The sequence below is a fragment of the Pangasianodon hypophthalmus genome, chromosome 12 (assembly GCF_027358585.1).
Source record: "Pangasianodon hypophthalmus isolate fPanHyp1 chromosome 12, fPanHyp1.pri, whole genome shotgun sequence".
NCBI lineage: Eukaryota > Metazoa > Chordata > Actinopteri > Siluriformes > Pangasiidae > Pangasianodon > Pangasianodon hypophthalmus.
In genome coordinates this window covers 8,964,831-8,983,595 of record NC_069721.1, presented here as the reverse complement: position 1 = coordinate 8,983,595, position 18,765 = coordinate 8,964,831, and the positions used below count along the sequence as shown (strand labels likewise).

The window sequence follows — 18,765 nt, the reverse complement described above, 5'->3', positions numbered from 1 at the left end:
AGGCTCTTTTAGTTTTTACATGACCACACACACACGCACACACACACCTGGCGATGTTGTATGGATGTGCTAAAATTATCCCAATCCAGTTCCTCTTGTTCTGGCTCTACCTGTGCCTCACAGGTTCCCTCCTCTGAGTCCTCAGACAGAGAACAGCATCTCTGACAATTTAAAGAAAAAACTTCAGTCTGGTTCTGACAAACAGCCTCCATGTCCCAGATACCGTAGCTCCAATGTTTTGCTGCCAAATGCTCATCAAACTGGAATACTACACACTTTTATGTGCAGATTCACTTGTCTTCTTCTCTCAGTGCTCACTGCTCCTTGTCTATTTTTTTGATTATATTACGAGAAAAGTGAGTTGTTGAAGTTAGCTCACTGGTGTTAGCAACCTACTCCACCTCACACGAGGTAATGGCTTCTTCTTAGTGAGAAACAGGTGGTGTCTTCTCCTGCTTTATCCAGAGGATTCCACACAAGCTGAGGTATAGGATGACACATTTGTGTGAATGTTTAGCTTTTCATAACCCTAACGGTAGCTACGAAACAAAATGAGGACAGCATCAATGAAAATGAATTAACCAACACTGGCTCTCCCTCTCAGAGAAGGCTAAGTAAGAAAGATAAGAAAAGACAGTGCGTGCGTCAGGCATGAAAAAAATGCCATGCTATTCATCACTCAGTGGGGAACAAAAAGGATATTGAACACGTTTTTCAATGTGAATTCTTGTCTGAATGAATTACCAGACAAAACATGTTACGCCTTCTTATTTGTTTTGGCCAGTTAGCATCAGTCGGTTAAAAGAAACAAAAGGATAAATGTGATAAACATCTAAGCAGGTGATGAACCATCAAGGAATGGGCCTCTTCAAATATAAACTTACTCTCTTTTTGTGAACCATAACAGAAACTGAGCTGTATCATATGGGGGAAATAATCTGTGTCTTTAAACCCACGCTAAGTAGTGGCGTAAGTCCATCTACTGAGTGTTTCAGGTCCAACAATGACATCTATTTTATTCTCCTCTTCAGTATTATAGCCAGCTGTTCGTGAAACAGAATATTACACCCACATCCACAGCACAGACAACAAAGACTTGCTCAAACAGTCAGCGCTCACTTGTGACCACAGTAATGCCCTTTAACCTCTGGGATTTTTATAATGGCTGATGACAATGAATAATAATACAACTTCCCACAAGTTCTCTTCATTTGATTAGCTTTCATAGTTTTTTTTTTTTTCAAACATAAACCAGATGTGAATATCATTTGATTGCTATTTTTCCACTCTTGGAAGTGCAAAAGATGTTTACAGAACACAGAGAGAGAGCATGATAACAGAATCATGGGAAGTCCCTTTTGATTGATGTATTTCGAAATAAAAGAGCAAAAAAGGATTCCATGCCCTAATTTAACCTTTTGAAAGTGTGGCGGATGTTGTAAAGTATTCTGAGGCTTCTAGGAAGTACGTTTGGGCGTACTGACAATGCGATCAGGTGCACAAAAGTAATCACTGTCGGTCCTGTCATGCTTTTGGGTTTTTTTTAAGGACAACGATGCATCATTCTTTGCAGCATTGTCAGGCTTGTGACACAGACTGCATGTTACAGTATAGCTTTCCATCCATGTAGCATTCCTTTACAGATTGAACATGACTTATGTTACCTACATGTTGTATTTGGGAGAAACAGTTTAATATAGTCTGGTACCCTCAAATCCTTTCACCATTCACATACAACATATAGTGAAATATTTTGTTTGTGCTATTTTAATAAGGACAGACATAGTGTCACATGTGCTATTGAGGGCCGACCTCTAGCAATAGTCGATATTAGAAATAGAGTCGATTGGTGAGGACTAAGGGGTGAAATGGGATAATACAATACTTCATACAATCTCCTATTCCACTTTTAAAATTAAAGCAATTATCAAAGCCTTAAATGGCTATGAGAATCAAAGATAAGACGTTTATGGTGGTATTAGATTGTAATCCTTGGCTTACTTTTTATCTTTTTGATCTCTAGGACCGCATAATATCCTCCATGTCTTCTGAGGTGCCTTAATACTCTTTCCTGTGAGTGATGTGTCATTTACCCCATGTTAAAATCAAGGCATTGCTGAAATTATTAATTTCCCATGCTGAACTTTCACATATCCCATCAGTATTTATATGGAAAATAAATATCTTCATTGTCCGATGAAAAATGTGTTTTCAGGAAAAAAACATTTCATAGGGATTATCATTCAAAATAGATCGATTATAACAAACACAATAAGTGAAATATTTGAGTCATTAAAATCACAGGTTATATTAATGCACTCATTCTAATACATTACCATTTCTACAGCAACAGTTAATTGAAGCTTGTATGGCAGACGCTCCACATAAACCATATTAAGCCTAATAATAAATACATTTAAGAAAAAGTGCTGTTATTTAACAAATACATATTGTATAATCATTGATCTGGTGCAGTATTCTGTAAGTTTGTTTATTTAACCTTTATGGAATGAGTCTCCAATGTCAGTGCTTTGCAACGGTGAGTAAGTTTTCAACCATGGTAGCATCTTCAGAGGACTTCAGAGGCTTCCTGGTTTCTTGGTAAAGTGACAAGCTGCTTTTTTTATCTTAATAATTTCAAGAAAGCAAAAAAAGAGAGACTGGAAAGGGAACAACAGCTATGAGGTAAGTCATAACAAAAACTATCCTTTTTTGTGGATGTTCTACAACATTAAACATAACTATAATCATATAAAAGTATGGTGCTGTTTTTTTTAATAAATTTAAAAAATTGTAATCATTGACCATTTGTTGTTGTATAAGACGAATAAAACACAGCGGAATGTGCTGTAATTGGAAATTAATCAGCGTCAGGGAAGTAAAGCATCACACCATCACACCATGGACTTTGTCTAAAAATGAAGACAAATGTGAAAGCAGTCATATTCAATATTTCTTTTAATAAACTTTATAGTAAAAAAAAAAAAAAAAGAACAATCATTGATCTTTAGGCATACTGTGCATTGTATACTGTATTAAATATTGGAGCTATTCACATCCCATCTGTCACCGGTTAAACAAATACTGTACATGTTAAAAATGTGGGCAGATGGGTATGAAAGTTGTAAGTGGTAGTGTTTTATATTAGTATGACCCTAATTTATTTTCAGTTAACCTATTTTATGACACGGCTTGATCATAAAAACTGTGAAAATAGTACATGAAGATTTTTAACTAGATTTTGTCAGGTTTAATCAGATAATCAGAGGTGCTTAATAACATTTTACACCCTAATGAAAGCATCACTGTAGATGAACACAGGAGACATTCTGTGTATATCTCACTTCTCTCCCTCTGACTGAACCAGGAGGTGGGTTTTATTCAGAGATCTTGCCCTAGGCCGCAGAAACTCTAAAGCTAGCCCAGACCTTAAAGTTTTTCCACATGCTTAAATTGGGCATCTGAATGTTCCTGGAAAACTATTTCGCATTTTATTTCACAATTATTGGTGGATAAAAAGAGCTTTTGCTGCACTTTTTTTTTTAAAAAGCCCATTAAGGAAGCTGGCCTGACATTGGCACTAGTATAATTTACTGTATTTTAAATACAGAGGTAAAAATGCATAAAAAGATGAATATCAAGTTCAGTAGTAAAGATTTAATTGTAAATTGATGCTCCTGAGTAGACTTAGTAAAATGTGTTTAAGTAAAACTATGTAAAACAGGTCTATTTGCACCAGTCAGTGTAGTATTGGCACTTAAACAACAACAACATCAACAACAATGCGCATATGCTTAAAAGAATTGGCACAGCCTGGTATACCTGTATACCTGGTGCTAGGGTTAATCAGCTAAGTAGTTAGTTAACTAATATTTAATCTCCAGCAGTAGCTAGCTATGTTCACCAAGGAGCATCAATTTACAGTTCAATCAAACTTGCTAATGCTATGCCTATTTTAATACATAATTAAAACCAAGCACTAGCACACTAGCTAATATTAGGCTACCTATTATAACTGTGTCATAGTAGGAGACCTAGATACAGGGTACAAATAGTATACATTACAATTTTCACTTAAATAGTTTATGCTAGGAATGAAACATGACAAGGCATGCTGTTATAGGAAAATAATCAACGGCAGGGTGGTGTGATGTGACATGACACAAAGTTGATCAATTTCCAATGACAGCCGTACTGAAGTGTTTTATTCCTCTTATACCACAGCAATTTATCAACACTTTTCAACAATTTTTAATTTATTTATAAGAATGACACATCCTATTTTTTTTATCCATTGATAGTTATGTTTAATGTTGTGGAACGTCCTCAAAAGAAGTTAGTTCTGGTTATCAGTTACGTTATAACAGCTATTAATAGTTGTTTCCTCTTTTTTCTGTCTCTTGAAGTTAAAGACACAAAACAACAGAGCTTTGCAGATTGTCATGTAACCAAGAAACTGCAAAGTCCTGCGTCCCATGTCTAAGATCTTAAAGGCACAGCTTTACCAATGACTATAGTACTGAAACTGGAGACTCCTTCCAAAATGCGGAATAGAGTGTCTCCTCACAGAAAACTTATGCTTGTTTTTAATAGGTTTATGTGGAGTGTCCGCTATACAAGTCCATGTGTAAGTTGTTACTATAGAAACAATATCATATGAACATAAGGGCAAACCTGTGATTTGCCTTGCAGATGAAACTACTGTCAGAGCTGCTGTTATAAAAAATTAATCACCTTCTGACCAATCAGATTCAAGAATTCAAAAGTGGTATAAATTTCATATTATTCATAAAGTGCCATGGCCAATATACTATGGAACCTGATGCAAATTTTTATGTGCAGACTACAACCTAAACCTCTTTCTTATCCGGCACACTGCATTGGCCTGGCAAGGAGTTAATGAAGCATGGCTGCCTACACACTAGTCACTGATCCCATTATTTATGGAATGATGATCTTTCTCCAGGAAACAACTGAGAAATCCCACAGAAACAGCTGAAAGCACAATAGAGAACAAAGGCAAAAGAGAACTGGGAAGCACAGGTCTTTTTCCGAGCACACTGGAAAATATTAAAATCAGCCAACAGTATTAGGCATTGGATGAGATGCTTTGCAGAAATCCTAAAAAAAAATATTTGGATGTGACTTGTTAACCACTGACCGACCACAACGTTCCAGCATGTACATTCTAATGGGCAAACATGAAGCACCTGCTGATCATCATCCAGCAAAGATGGGCAAAGTACTTAAAAATATATATTTCACACATTTATATTAAATGTGTCCTTCATTCTGCATCCCCAGGTAGCTGCATCCATTTGCATCCAGCCCTTAAGTCTCTATAAAATTATAAAAATGTACTTGGGAACCTGAATGATCACATATTGATGGTGCAGATAGAGAAGTCAGTAAACACCTGGAGTTTCATATCAAATCAAATGTCTGTCAATAAAAAGTGCAGTAAACTTTGGGGGGAGGGATTAATTCTGGACAACTCTTCTCCAAATGGCTTTATAGGTTGGAACAGCTTCTGTAGATGATAAGTATATCTACGTGGTTGGTATTCATACTTCAACAACATGTAAACAAATGAAAAAAAATGAAATACATTCTACTCTATTTTAATTCCAATGCCACTCGCTATCAATTTTATCTTTGAAAAGCTAATTCTTAAACAAAGTAACATGAAAATGCAAAGAAATGAATGTAGAAATCCAGCTGGAGTTGCAGTAATACAAGCCCTGCCAAAATGAGCATAAAGTGGTGGATGGAAAGGAGATATGAGTGAATATAGAGGATCTGCTAATGCAATCAGCAGCAAAAATAATCAGACATATTAGCAGAACTCAGTCATGAGCCATTCCATTCCATTCCAAAGAATACCTGCAATTTCACTGCTCAGTGTGCCTCCTTTCCACATGCAGATGTCTCTGGCCATCCATGCCTGCCATAATTTAGCCCAATGAGGCAAGGCAGGAGCAATAATTCAACACTGAGCTCTGCTACCCACTTATCATCGCTCCAGGGTTCACCAGGAGGGACTGTGGCTTTCAGCGAGAGCCACCACATCCAGACTACACAATTTCCTGTGCTAGAAGATACAAAGCTATGTTCTGTCATTACTAACATAATTTTTCGAAATGAGGCTATTTTATTTTACCAAATGGAGAAATATTAATTAGATTAGACCAGCTGTTTATCATGTCAAACACTAAACTCTTCAAACAAAAAAGACCTTAACGTGTGTGTAAGTGACTGAACCCTAAATATCAGTAAGTGACTCTGAACCCTGAACGTGTGTAAGTGACTGAACCCTAAATACCATCAATCCCAGAGGTAGAATCCCAGTTGACTTACAGCACGCATCTTAGTGAAAGTGTCATTCTTTTCCTTGCTGAGTCCAGCGTTCTCCTCCTCCAGCTGGCGGACGCGAGACAGCAGCCTGTCGCTCTGCTCGATGGCTTTCTTCAGCTCCTCTCGCTCCCTCATCTCTGCGTGTGGACACTGCTGCACTGGATTAACCTGATCCACTTCTGCTCACGACTCACACTCTCTCGCTTTCTACGTTCACTCTGGACTAACCCTCCACTCCCACCTCCTCCCCACCCTCCTGCTTCTGGGGCCTCTTGGCCCAATTCAAAACAATTCCAAATTTCTTCCACTGATACTCTTATGCTACAATAACTCCCCTGGATCAAATACCAACACGACCCACTCTAGTGTTCATTCTTCACTGAGCTTTAGTGGGAAAAAACGAGCAGAAAGATATAATAAACATCCATTAGTTGTGCACAGGTATAAGGACAGCTGTTATAGTAATCCAGTATTACTCATAATGACACATAATATGTATAATGTGGAAAGAGAAACATATCTCTGGCTTCCTTGAAGGTCTCTGGATAACTACAGAAGAATAGTCCTTCATCCACTCACTTAAAGCATTATGCAGTGTAATTCAGAGCAATTTTTCCCAATCAGCTGATATTTCACCCTAGATTGGTTGTGATACATTCTGACATACAGTACTATACAGTAGTCCATGTGACAAATGATGGGATACTCTATTTAACCACAAGAGAATTAAATTGTCTTTTTTATTTTCATTGTCACTGACTGGTTTATGACCAAGGCTAAAGTTTTTTACTGGAAGCGTGTCTAGCCGCTTCACATCTTTCCTATTAGTTTCACTGTACTTGCGCAATTATTCATAGTAGCTACTGAATAATATACTTTAACATGAATAAATGCATAATAAGCAAGGACTTTAGAGGGATAACATAAAAATAGTGTTTATGACGCCTCCTTAAGGCCTTCATTACATCAGAAAGAAACCAGAATAGACATTTATAAAGGTTTATTCCAGCAGCAGCTCATGACCAGAGATTTTAGTGTGGCAGAATCACATTAATTACAGCAAAGCTTCAAATGACGTTACGTTGAGGGGCTATCACGCTTGACTTATGCTATATGGCTAGTATATAGTGAAATTTTAGAGTGATCCCATAATAGGTTGCTGACAGTCGACAATATACAGTCATCTGGTATACAGTCTAGCAGCTTATTTCAAGCGGGTCTTTTTCTCAGGCTTTTTGTGGGAAAGAAGGTCACCGTGGTGCAAACGCATTTCTGATGTATGGACAGTATTCACTCCATAATTTCTTTTTCCCCTCTCCCAATATTTGCAGTACATCTTACAATAGAAATGTAGATTATATACACACTGTCTACACTTACACTTTGCCTTTGTGATTCCTGCCCCATGGTCCTCTGTTAACTCTTGTTGTCATTCCCATTTATGACCACTAGGTGCATTTATAACTCTACAGAGCTAAGTGGAGCAGTTATGACTTCACATCTTCTAGATAGGTGAACATATCAATGGAACATCAGATTATATCAGTCAAATAGCATCATCTTTACATTTTTTAAAATTCCAACTGGAGTCAGCTATCATGTTTGAGTCTAATTTGATGTGAAGCTGACATTAAATCTGAAGGAGGTGACAGATCATTGTTGACATAATTTCGGTCCCGTCTTATAACACTTTCCAGGATGTTTTACGGAGAACCTCATGACAACTGTGAACTTCTGGTAGATCAGAGTCACATAATGGTGATGATGTGACATGTCAAACATCAAAACCAAACACTCTCTAAGGTCAGAGACAATGCACAACTATCATTAAAGTGTTATGGAAATATCTTAAAATCAGGAATTCAATTAAAAGCTAGAGAGACCACTCTGTTCTTACAGTGCCATGCCATTGCCATTCACTCTCAGGAATAACGGTACTTTGGGATTGTACCATCAAGGGTACATCTTTGGTACCTTTAGTATGTATCTTTTACCTGGGAATGTGCATATAGAGTCCAATTATGTACCTTAAATTATTTTAAATACTACCTTAGAAAGATACATACTAAGGGTAAGTAATATTCCTAATTTTAAGATATTTATGAATAATACCATAATGACAGTTTTGCATTGCCTCTGAGCTTAGAAGGAGTTTGATTTGGATATTTGACATGTAACATCATCACCATTACATGCCTCGGACATACTAGATGTTCGCACAACTACAAGTCTAGTTGTCACAGTGTTCAAGCGTAAATCAGTGCCCAAAGTGTCATAATACAATCTTATGTGAACAAAGATATGTTGCTTCACTCAAGTGTTATGTCAAGTTGACAGTCCAAAGCAGCCTTCATGTCAGCCAACGCCTTTTAGAGTATGGTTTAAAAAATATTTTTTTGCAGGTTTATGTCAGTTGTCAAAATGGGCTTATAGAGGTGTCATGTAACTTTACAAACATTGCTTTTTAATTAAAGGGTTAAGAGTTCCATTCTATAGAGCTGTACATCTGTATAGCTGTATTGTAGACGTGAGAATATAAGTAAGATATCAGTAAAGCTGATTATACCTAACTTTCTCTGGTCTTCACATAGTTTTCTCACAGAGGAAAACTGCAAATGAGTGTTATACTAGGCTTTAAAAGTATGCAGTATCCACTCTTTCCTTATTACCAAGTTCTTCAGTCCAAAAATAACAAATAGAAAAATTGTAGTGTAAATCAGTCCAACTGTTCTTGCTAGGATTTCAAGCGGAGAGTCGATTGACTAATTTTCCACAAGCTCCTTCCAAAGAATAACCATACGGCGACAATAGTGAAGCCGCAATAACATTAGCACATCATGCATCAACTTTGTGGAACACTTTTGTTGACCATTAACCCCTGAGACCTTCACTGGCCTGGATATCATGCATGCATGCTCAAGTGCTTTTTTCTTGCAGTGTCAATCATCTTTTGTACTATGTTTTCCTATTTATACAAGACTCAACAAGCAATTTTGGCTAACCAACAAAGAAATATAAAGTGTAGTTTAGTTGCATTGAAAAAGTCTGTACTAATTTTACAAAGCTCATTCAGAGTCATTTATTATAGTTAAAATTATAGTTAATAATATAGTTACCCTGTTGCAGCTTGAGCCAGGTTATCTTTGTGACTGCAAACTGTCTGATATTCACACCACTCTATATATTTACACTTCAGATTTCACCACATAAAGAAGAGTTGAATAATTTGTGCATGATGAAGTACAAAAGAAAAGAGGATCCTTTTGCCCACAGGTGCCAGGCTTTTAATCGACCGTTTTCTTTCATTCATTCATCTTCAGAATGCTTTATCTTGGTCAGGGCTGCTGTGGATTTGGAGTCAATCCCGGGAACGCTGGGCGTGAGCATTTGCATTAACAAAATGTAGACTCAAGCATGTGTGTCTGTGTCTCCCTAAAAAGATGGCATGCATGTACTTTTTAAGCAAAAATTACACACTATGTTATAATTAAAATGTCATGGCTAGATTGACTGCTGTGCATTGGCTGACACTAATGCTTGCACGTTAAATTCTACAAACCCAACATTTTTACAGTGTGTTATTTAATCTCCTCTGAAACTCCAAACCTCTCTTCACAGTCAGCACAATTTTTTTTTGTAAGAATGCTCATTCCAAACCTCAAAACTGGTTACAATGTCTCTGCCTTGGGCCTTTGTGAATGAGACTTTCTGTATTGCAAAAGTGTTCATGCCTTGACATGATTTGGGAGGATTTGTCAAATCAGGTTTTCACACAAAACATACAAATTACGCTATTTGTGAGTTCTGTGAGCTGGCTCTTTTGAGGAAATAACAGAATTTTTAGGTATGACTTGAAGACTGTCCCTTTGGCAAACAGACACTACACATTCCTCCTTTCATACTCAATAGTGCCGGGCGCAGATCACGAGCAGCCGTTTTCCAAATAAATTTATTCCCCTACGTTGCATTCCCAGTCAGTGGAGGTGACATGGAGACATGGAGGCCAGGCTGCAGTCCCAAGCTAATGAGAACAGCTGAGCCCTTCTCCACAAATATTTATGAGTAGTAATTTATAAAACATTACTCGTGGCCTGCTAATAAATTGAATTTGGGCAGTTTATTATATTTCAATGCCACGGATATCTGTAACACGTCTTAGTACTTTAGTTATTAGTTGTAATAAGAGTATGCTGTTTGCACATTTCTAATACTGTGAAGTTTTTTAAAATGTAGTTACACTCATGCTCATGTGAGTTGCAATATGGGAGGGAAAATGTCAGATGTCACTGTGGCTGAATTCAGCCAAAAAATGCTGAAAAATCTGACCAAAATTGGCTTTTTCATAAAAATATATATACTTCACCAAAACAGCATGAAAAACTGCATGTCTTGTTCCTGCACGGATCACGTTGTGTAAGTAGTTTAATCCAGGCAATGCAGTGAGTCTGAAAGCTTGCTGGCTAAATGTGATTTCCACACAGAGTGAATGTCAAGGGTTAATCAAGTTGTTGGATAGCTATGTGCCATAGTCAAATGGACCGAAGAAAAAAATTCAATTTGTAATCCTATAACTGCAGGAATCTTTAAATGCAATTTTCTCACTTTTTTCCCCAAACAATTTTCATAACTATATAGAGAACATTTCAGTCAAAATTTCATCATATGAACACTTTTCGGTTAATAAATTGAAGTCACGGTTGCAAAATTACTGTGTCTTGTTTTTCGACACTTTCCACTTGACTTGATTACTTGGCACAACTGACAGTACATATGAAAATCCTAATAATGCTACTTAGGTTTGATGACAAGCTACAGAATGTGTTGAGATTGAAAACATGAAAACAAAATGAAAACATGATAGTATATAGTAGCATGATGTTAGTATATCCAAACTGGAGTTTGTTTTTCGCACCTAATCATATAATCGGACTATTATATAAATATCAGTAAATTACTGTACACCCATGTTTTATAGACAAATTTACGCTACACATTGAATATGTATACATATAGTGGTGAAAACAGTACAAAACACACTAACTTGAGTAAAAGCACTGCAACTGTAGTAATAATTAAAAGTATAAGTAATTAATTATCAAGAATAATTATCAAGAAATCAATTAAGAGTAAATAAATCATCTGGTGAAAGGCCGCTAGAGTAATTACTTTACAACTTGCTTGTAGGCTTTTAGCTTGCTAGGTTCATTAGCTATATAATTAGCTCATGTTAATTCATACATGTTTCTAGCTAGATAGTTAGCTGTCTTTACACCTTATCCTCACAACAGGCAGCTGCTACTGAACACTGAAGTGACCTTAAGTTTAATACATACGTCCATAATGTAAAATATCAAAAGATCTGGCTAGCTAGTCTAGCTCACTCAGCTAGTTAATGGCTTACCTGGACACGTTTCCGCTGGTTGGATGTTAAGCTGTGAAATCCCGATAATTTGAAGCATTTAAAACTGAAGCTACCTGATAAATTGGGCGAGAGATGTTCTTCTGTCTCCACTGTCTCAGACATTGCTGCTAAGCATTTAATGCCTGAATTGTAGACTTCCATCAGGAAACTGCTTTATTTTGACTAGGTCCAAAACTGAATTATTAAAAATTTGCACATCTTATAATTAGTTTACCAGGGTTAAATACATTGAGTTTTTTTTTACACTGTAACAGTGATCAAAAATAAATGTAGCAAAATGTAGAATATAACTTATTTTAAAAAAAAAAACTCAGTAAAAGTATTGCAATTTAATTATAGTTAAAAAAGTACCTTTACCATGAACCATGTTTTGAAGTACTGTAACAAGAGGACAGGTAGTTAAGTTACTTTCCTACAAAGCAATCTCAGAATGCACTCTCCAACAGTTCAACAGAGGCAAAGCAAGATCTACAGGTCAATCAGAAGATCTCAACTGTTCAGGAAGCAGTATTAATAGTATCAGGAACACAGTTCATAACTGCATTGTTTGACAAAGTGCCAAATGCAAGGTTTAAAAATATTAGTAATTAGTAATTAGTCACTTCTCAAGCCTGGGTTGACTCAACAGAAGACACCCCCCCACCCCCCACCCCCCTTTTTTTTGTGATCACTGACCTGCACTGAAATGTTTGCATTCCTGAGAAGTGTGTGTGTGTGTGTGTATGTGTGTATGTGTGTGTGTGTGTGTGCGCGTGTGTGAGAGCCTGCCACTAAGCCTGTGTTAGTCCAGACAGTACTCTTTCCAAGTAAGTGCTCAGGGAACTTTTGTTTTTTGTACAAATGCAAATTTGCTGAAATGAAATCCTGAACTGAGGGAAAATGCTGAATGAAAGAGTAAGTGTGTGTGGTGTGTGTGTGTGTGGAGAAGACCTACACAGGTGTATTACTTATGATCACACAAACAGGCCTGGATTGCCAGATAGACTGAACCTTGTGTTGTGAAAAGGCTATTCAGCAGACAATCATGTGTAACCCAATCTTGGCTTAATATGTGTCTGGTACAGTAACTCATCCCACTCTAAACTGAAGCATGTTAGCAATTAAGAGAAGCAGCTGCAGAGACTTACCTGAGCCAGATGTTTACTGTAGATTCCAGTCAGGGGTCTGTACTGGTGAAAATCAGTCTGGATTACACACACTCTCTTCTCCATCCTCAGCACAGGCACACACTGCCCATCCTGCTGTCTCCTCCAGGCTCCCAGAGGAAGTGAGCTTTCTGTTACCTGACCCTGAGTAACACTGCACACATACTCTCTCTCAGGGGGAGGGAACTCCAACGGCAAAAGAAAACATCTAAACTGGCTCTGACACTCTACTCCACCTCCCCACCCTGCCATCACCATCCACTGGCAGATGCGCAAGAGCAAGAGGGCCACCCTGAACCCTAAGAGTTAACCCTCTCCCTCCTGGATTGCACTCACATCTGGATTTAACTCATCTGGAACTGGTGTAATGGTGCAGTTAGGCTCAGATATATATATGTATAATGAGCATGGATTCTACTGCATTATATAACAATGTTTCAAAATAACTATAAAAGAATAATAAAGAATGAATGGGTGATCATGCACTAATCTGTTGCAAATATTCAGAAATACTCTGTAATTAGCAAAAAAAATGTAATTTATACCAGAGCCCTGTTGAATTTTTAAATCTGGTTGATTAGAAGGTGCTGTTTAATTTTCTATAACAGCAACACTAACAATAATCCCGGCTAATAAATTATCATTTCTATAGTAACAACTTACTCAAGGACTTACTGGGGACACTCCACATAATCTAAGACTATATAATAAGAAAATTAATTCCTAATAATAAACAAATTAAAAATGTGCTGTTATTTAGCAAAACAATGTATACATATTGATATGGTGATGTTTTCTCTAAGGAGGTATTTATATAACGTTTATGGAAGGAGTCTCCAGTGTCAGCACATTGTAACAGTCAGTAAATTTTCTACCATGCCTTCTGGTTTCTCTGTAATATGAAAACTGTTTTTTTTTCATATTCCAGAGAAAAAAAAGTAATGCAGGTGAGGGAAAGACTTTAGTTGTTATAACATTAGTGATAACAGGAACTAACTACTTCACAGACATTCCACAACATTAAATTTAACTAAAACTGATAGAAAGCACAATGTGTTATTCTTTAATGAATACAAATTATGGCAAGTCGCTGTTTTATAAGATTAATAAAACACTTTAGGACATGCTTTTATAAGATAATAATGAACTTTAGGGTGGTAACAGTAACTCCACTTTGTGTCGGGCGTTCGTTATTTTCCTACAACAGCATGTGTTTTATTACTTATATAACATATTAAATGCATAATTCTTTACGAGTCAAAGATGTAGTTTAGTGCGAGCTCTGAGTAAAAATATGATGTTGACAGGTGTTGACACTCCTTTTCACTACTCATCCTTCCGCTCTCTAAATCCTCTTCAGCTCATGAAATCTGACAAAATAGCTGCAGGGGAAGTGTTAATCAAGCGTGACATTATATTAACCTTACACATGGAAAAAACTGTCAGTGAGGATATTGAGCTTCTTCACCAAGGGGGTAGACCTACTATAGGGCTTAATTATCCTTAAGACTGGAAAACATGACTCATGTCATCTGTCACACACACACACAAAAAAAAAAGATACTTTGATTTGTTAAAAACCTCACAGGTGCCAGACACATGTCTGAAATGATGTGTATGTCTTTCAGTAATCAATCATCTCTTCCCACTTAGGGGGCTCGTCCATCTTCTATCCTGCTTCTGCTTTCACATATTTGCAGTCACGTTTGTGAGGTAACTATAAATCATACGTGACACTGTAAATAAATTGTGTTTCATCTTTAATCCTTACATAGTGTTAAATAAGGAATAATAAAAAAAAACAGTTCAGCTCTTTTCAAGGCTATGAAAATAAGGCATGGACTCTGAGGTCAGATCTGATCTTCGCATTTACAGCTCAGATTAGCATGATTCATTACAAAACTTTACCACTTACTGTTTAAGCATGATCAATTTTCTTTCCTCAACACGATAAAAGGGTTTATCAGACTTGGGATTACTTTCCGTTCACTTTTATACTTTTTTTAATTATGTACCACTGAGTAGTTTCCACAACTGACAGGATTTTATTACTTGTTCAATCTGTGATCACTGATCCACATAAATCCAACACCCAAAACAATAAATAAAGCTGGAGCATCTGCCAAAACAGCAGTTAGGACCTGACAGGAGCTTTATTGTGCATGGCCTTCAAGGTAGTGCAGCTCATCAGGCAAAGATTGGCCCTCAGTGAATGGAGCTTTTGTCTGTTCAGCCACATTTAATGATAACTAGCACACATGCACTGGTGAAATACAGGCTTTCTGCTTTACAAATACCGTATGCAGGTGAATAAAATATCCATGCAAACAAGTAGCTGTGTTAGATACTTGGTTGCATTTTAAAAGCACAGGATCTACATAAAAATGTGCATTTTCAAGGCATGATTGCTCAGAAGGATTTGAGCTTTTAGAGCTCAAGGGCTTTGATTTTACAATGTTCACTTTGACCCAAAATGTTACTCCCCTTTGGCTCTTGACCCTTTCCTAAGTCAGTGCCTGGACATGTCATCTCTGTCTTAGGCAAGTTGACTTATGGCAGAAACGTTGTACCACTCAGCGTTACTAAAGTGGGTGGACAGATTTAAATAAGCCAGTCTGGTTTAGCTCTCTCTTGATTACTTTTGCTGGAAGATATTAATCACCTGAAGCATAACAGTAATAATAGGCTTTTACACTTTAATTGCTAACATTTCACTCATTTCTAGTTGAGTGTAATTATAGGAATTTATGCTCTGACTGCATTCCTATATAGAGCTCCCTCTGCTATGAGTTGTATGTCAGTGCCTGACTGGAATCTGATTAATTAAAGGTCTGTGAAGAAAAAAACATTTTGCTTCTAACCATTGTGACATTAATGATAACTTTGGCATGGTATGTAGTAAGCGTCGTCCCTCAGCAAATGTATTGCATTCCAACATACACAAAGGCAAACCTTCAGACATTCCTCAGAGAAACAAGCAAAAGCAATACCAAGAAATTCATCATAAAACCCAAGCTACTTGCACTGACGTACAGAACCTCAGAACAGGGGTTTTCAACCTGTGGGGTGCAAACCCATGGGGGGCAAGAGGGGGCAAAAGATTACAAAATAAAGCTGAAAAATGCATGTATACTGCTCAAGCATGTAAGATATAAAGATTAACTGTAGTAAACCTGTCCTTCTGATAGTCATTTGCAATTCATTATTCATCCACTAGTAGGGGTGCAACGATCTACAAAGTAATCTGCCTGAAAAAGCAGTAATCCCAGGAACTGGCATGAGACACAAAAGCATTTTGGCCATTTCGTCTGCTTTCTGAAAATTCAGTTTATAGTAATGTTTATTCTTTTTAAAATGCAAGTGACAAACATAGGGCCTCAGTAATTTCTCAGTCTTTTTGTAAAATGTTTCAGTAAGCCAAACAGAATTAAAAATTCCCACCTGAATTCTTACTTACGCAGTGAGTTCACATCACAGCTGACTTACATTTAGTGACGCCCACAAAACTCTATAAAACGCACAACTAAATGATGAAGGAGCACCTCCTAAGCACGGTGTGTGTTAAATCACTCTGGCTACCACACTCACACACCAACACTTCCTCGTTACAGGGTGCCATTTCTTTTGTCCTAACTGAATGGATAGTCTTAATTGTTATAATTTATAGATTTGTTTTGGATTGTATTCTTCCAAGTCCTTAATATGAAACAACCGAGTCTCACTAAATTTCCATCAAATCATCCATTAAATATGTGGAATGGAAATAATTACGCTCTTTAAACTTGACATCGTAATCCGTACATAAATTTGCAGTTACTCCTGCCATTTATATGATTTGAAGCCAAGGTTCACATTATAAGTTCATTTGCACAGATCTCGAGAGCTTTTGTAGGATGCAAATATTTTTCCAAACTAATTAGATTTTCATGAATACTACATTTGTAGAAATGCTCCTGCAAACAATTTCTGGATTTTGTTCATATCCAGTTTGATAAATGAGGCCCATTAGCTTGGGTCGGTGTTCATGGGACCTCCCAAAGACTGATTATAACCACACCCCTGAATGATTACATTTGAGTTTGGCCTGATTACTGTGGATGGAAATGCAACCGGAATTGTTGCCCAGTAAAATGCCATGCTGAGTGGTTGATTGCTTTAAAGTGTGTATTGCATTTGCTTGACATGATTGAGTTTGGTGATATTTGGTAGAGGTGATGTCAGGTCTAACACCGTACCAGTCGTAGTTACCCATCTGCTTACGTCAGCTCCCATTTTACCCCAACCACAAAAACTGAAGCGACTTCTTTCCTGCTCACTCGACCCTTGTCACTGAACATCAGCAAAACTGCATTTAGTTACAGTTTTACCATTTTGTATTATAGTTTTCGTATATTAGTTTATATTTGGTATCTGTGATAGGTTTACCTTGCATTTCAGTAGATTCTGAAAGCGATGAGATGTTGTTTTCGCCTGTTCCAGTATCATGCTCTGTTGGCAATGTAGATTTTTAAACTGTTAACGTACCTGAGTTTTCTGCTTTAAATAAATATGCACAAGATGCACTCACACACCATGCAACATTCACAACTTCAAAACAAAAGCCATTCTGTCATCCCTACACAATATTCTAGCATTAGCATTTCATGACTTGTTTACATTTCTGGTTAGACGCAGAAAGCGATCAGTACGCAATCTAACACACAGTTCTAATTATACAAAAAATCTTGTAGTTTATACTTATAATTAAATTCTACTTAATTGTAGGGATATGCTATATATTTCTTATAACATAAAAAAGAAATTGTGTTGCCAGGGCTTACAAATGTCTTGTATGTGTGTGTTTTTTTTTGTTTGTTTTTTTTTACTAAAATGATGAACCCGCATAAGAATAATAAAAAAATTTAAACAATTTGCTTTTCACTATGGTATGTTATACATGTTGCAATACATTTAAACAAACTGATGATTATGTGACATGTCATGGTTAAAGCTCAGCATGCATTAATTTGGCCAAAATTTGTTTGTTTGAACACACCCACACCACAACGTAAAAAACAGACCATGTCTCAAATTGTTTATAATACTTACTGAACACCAAGAAACAGTGTGAAGTACCACAAAGAAGTATTGAATAATCTGGAACATTAATATCGCAAAGGCCAATACTATGATTAAAAACCCTTATTACAAGCTTATTCTATGCTGGATGGATGGAGCTTTCGTGCAGACACATTTTATTCTCTGTAAAAATTTTTAAAAAATGATACAGTTGAATTCAGGAAACAAAGGTTGAATTCATGGCTTAATACAGGGACGTGTATGGGCAAAGCATTAACTCTATAATGGCGTTATAAATTGCTAGGTAGTCATTTTTGATTTGTAGGTTGATTTCTTCTGAAGTAGCTCAGAGATATAGATTTATTTCCCCGCCAATGATTATCTACATCTTCATATATCACTGAACATTTTTTATTTCTTGTCAACATGCATGCATCAAAACTCCAGGGCAAACCACAGACAGTGGCATAAATCAGCAGTAACACTCTGGAAGTGTGTTCTGTCTTCAGTATGGAATAGGAGTTTAAGCATACTACCAATATAAAAAGGTTCTCAAATTTTTAACAAAAACAGAATAAGGAACAGGCCAACAGAGATACAGAACCAACCATTTCTTTCACTATACAAGAGGTTTAAAGCTTTGTTGAGTTTATTCATATAGTGTTTCACACAGATCTCTGCTAGAAAAAAATGATTGTGTTCTTGAATTTCTTAAGCAAACTGCAGCTGTGCCACCTAGTGGTAATGAGAATGACTGCATTAAGAGAAAAATAATGAAAGAAAAAC

The 18,765-nt window shown here is 36.8% G+C and overlaps 1 protein-coding gene across 3 annotated transcripts in view; it reads right to left on the bottom strand.

The window, feature by feature from the left end:
* The window catches only part of LOC113527360 (myosin-16), a 48,614-nt gene extending 35,535 nt beyond the window's left edge, over window positions 1-13,079 (bottom strand). Inside the window, exon 1 of one of the 3 annotated variants that reach the window (XM_026915083.3) lies at window positions 12,904-13,079. In XM_026915083.3, the coding sequence (XP_026770884.3) occupies window positions 12,904-12,987 (84 nt within the window). In that variant the 5' untranslated portion in view covers window positions 12,988-13,079. Of the gene's footprint in view, window positions 1-47; window positions 1,258-6,357; window positions 6,570-12,903 lie in introns of those variants that run through there. The other 2 variants (XM_026915082.3, XM_053238691.1) reach the window with 2 other exon arrangements.
* Between the last annotated feature and the right edge of the window lie 5,686 nt (window positions 13,080-18,765).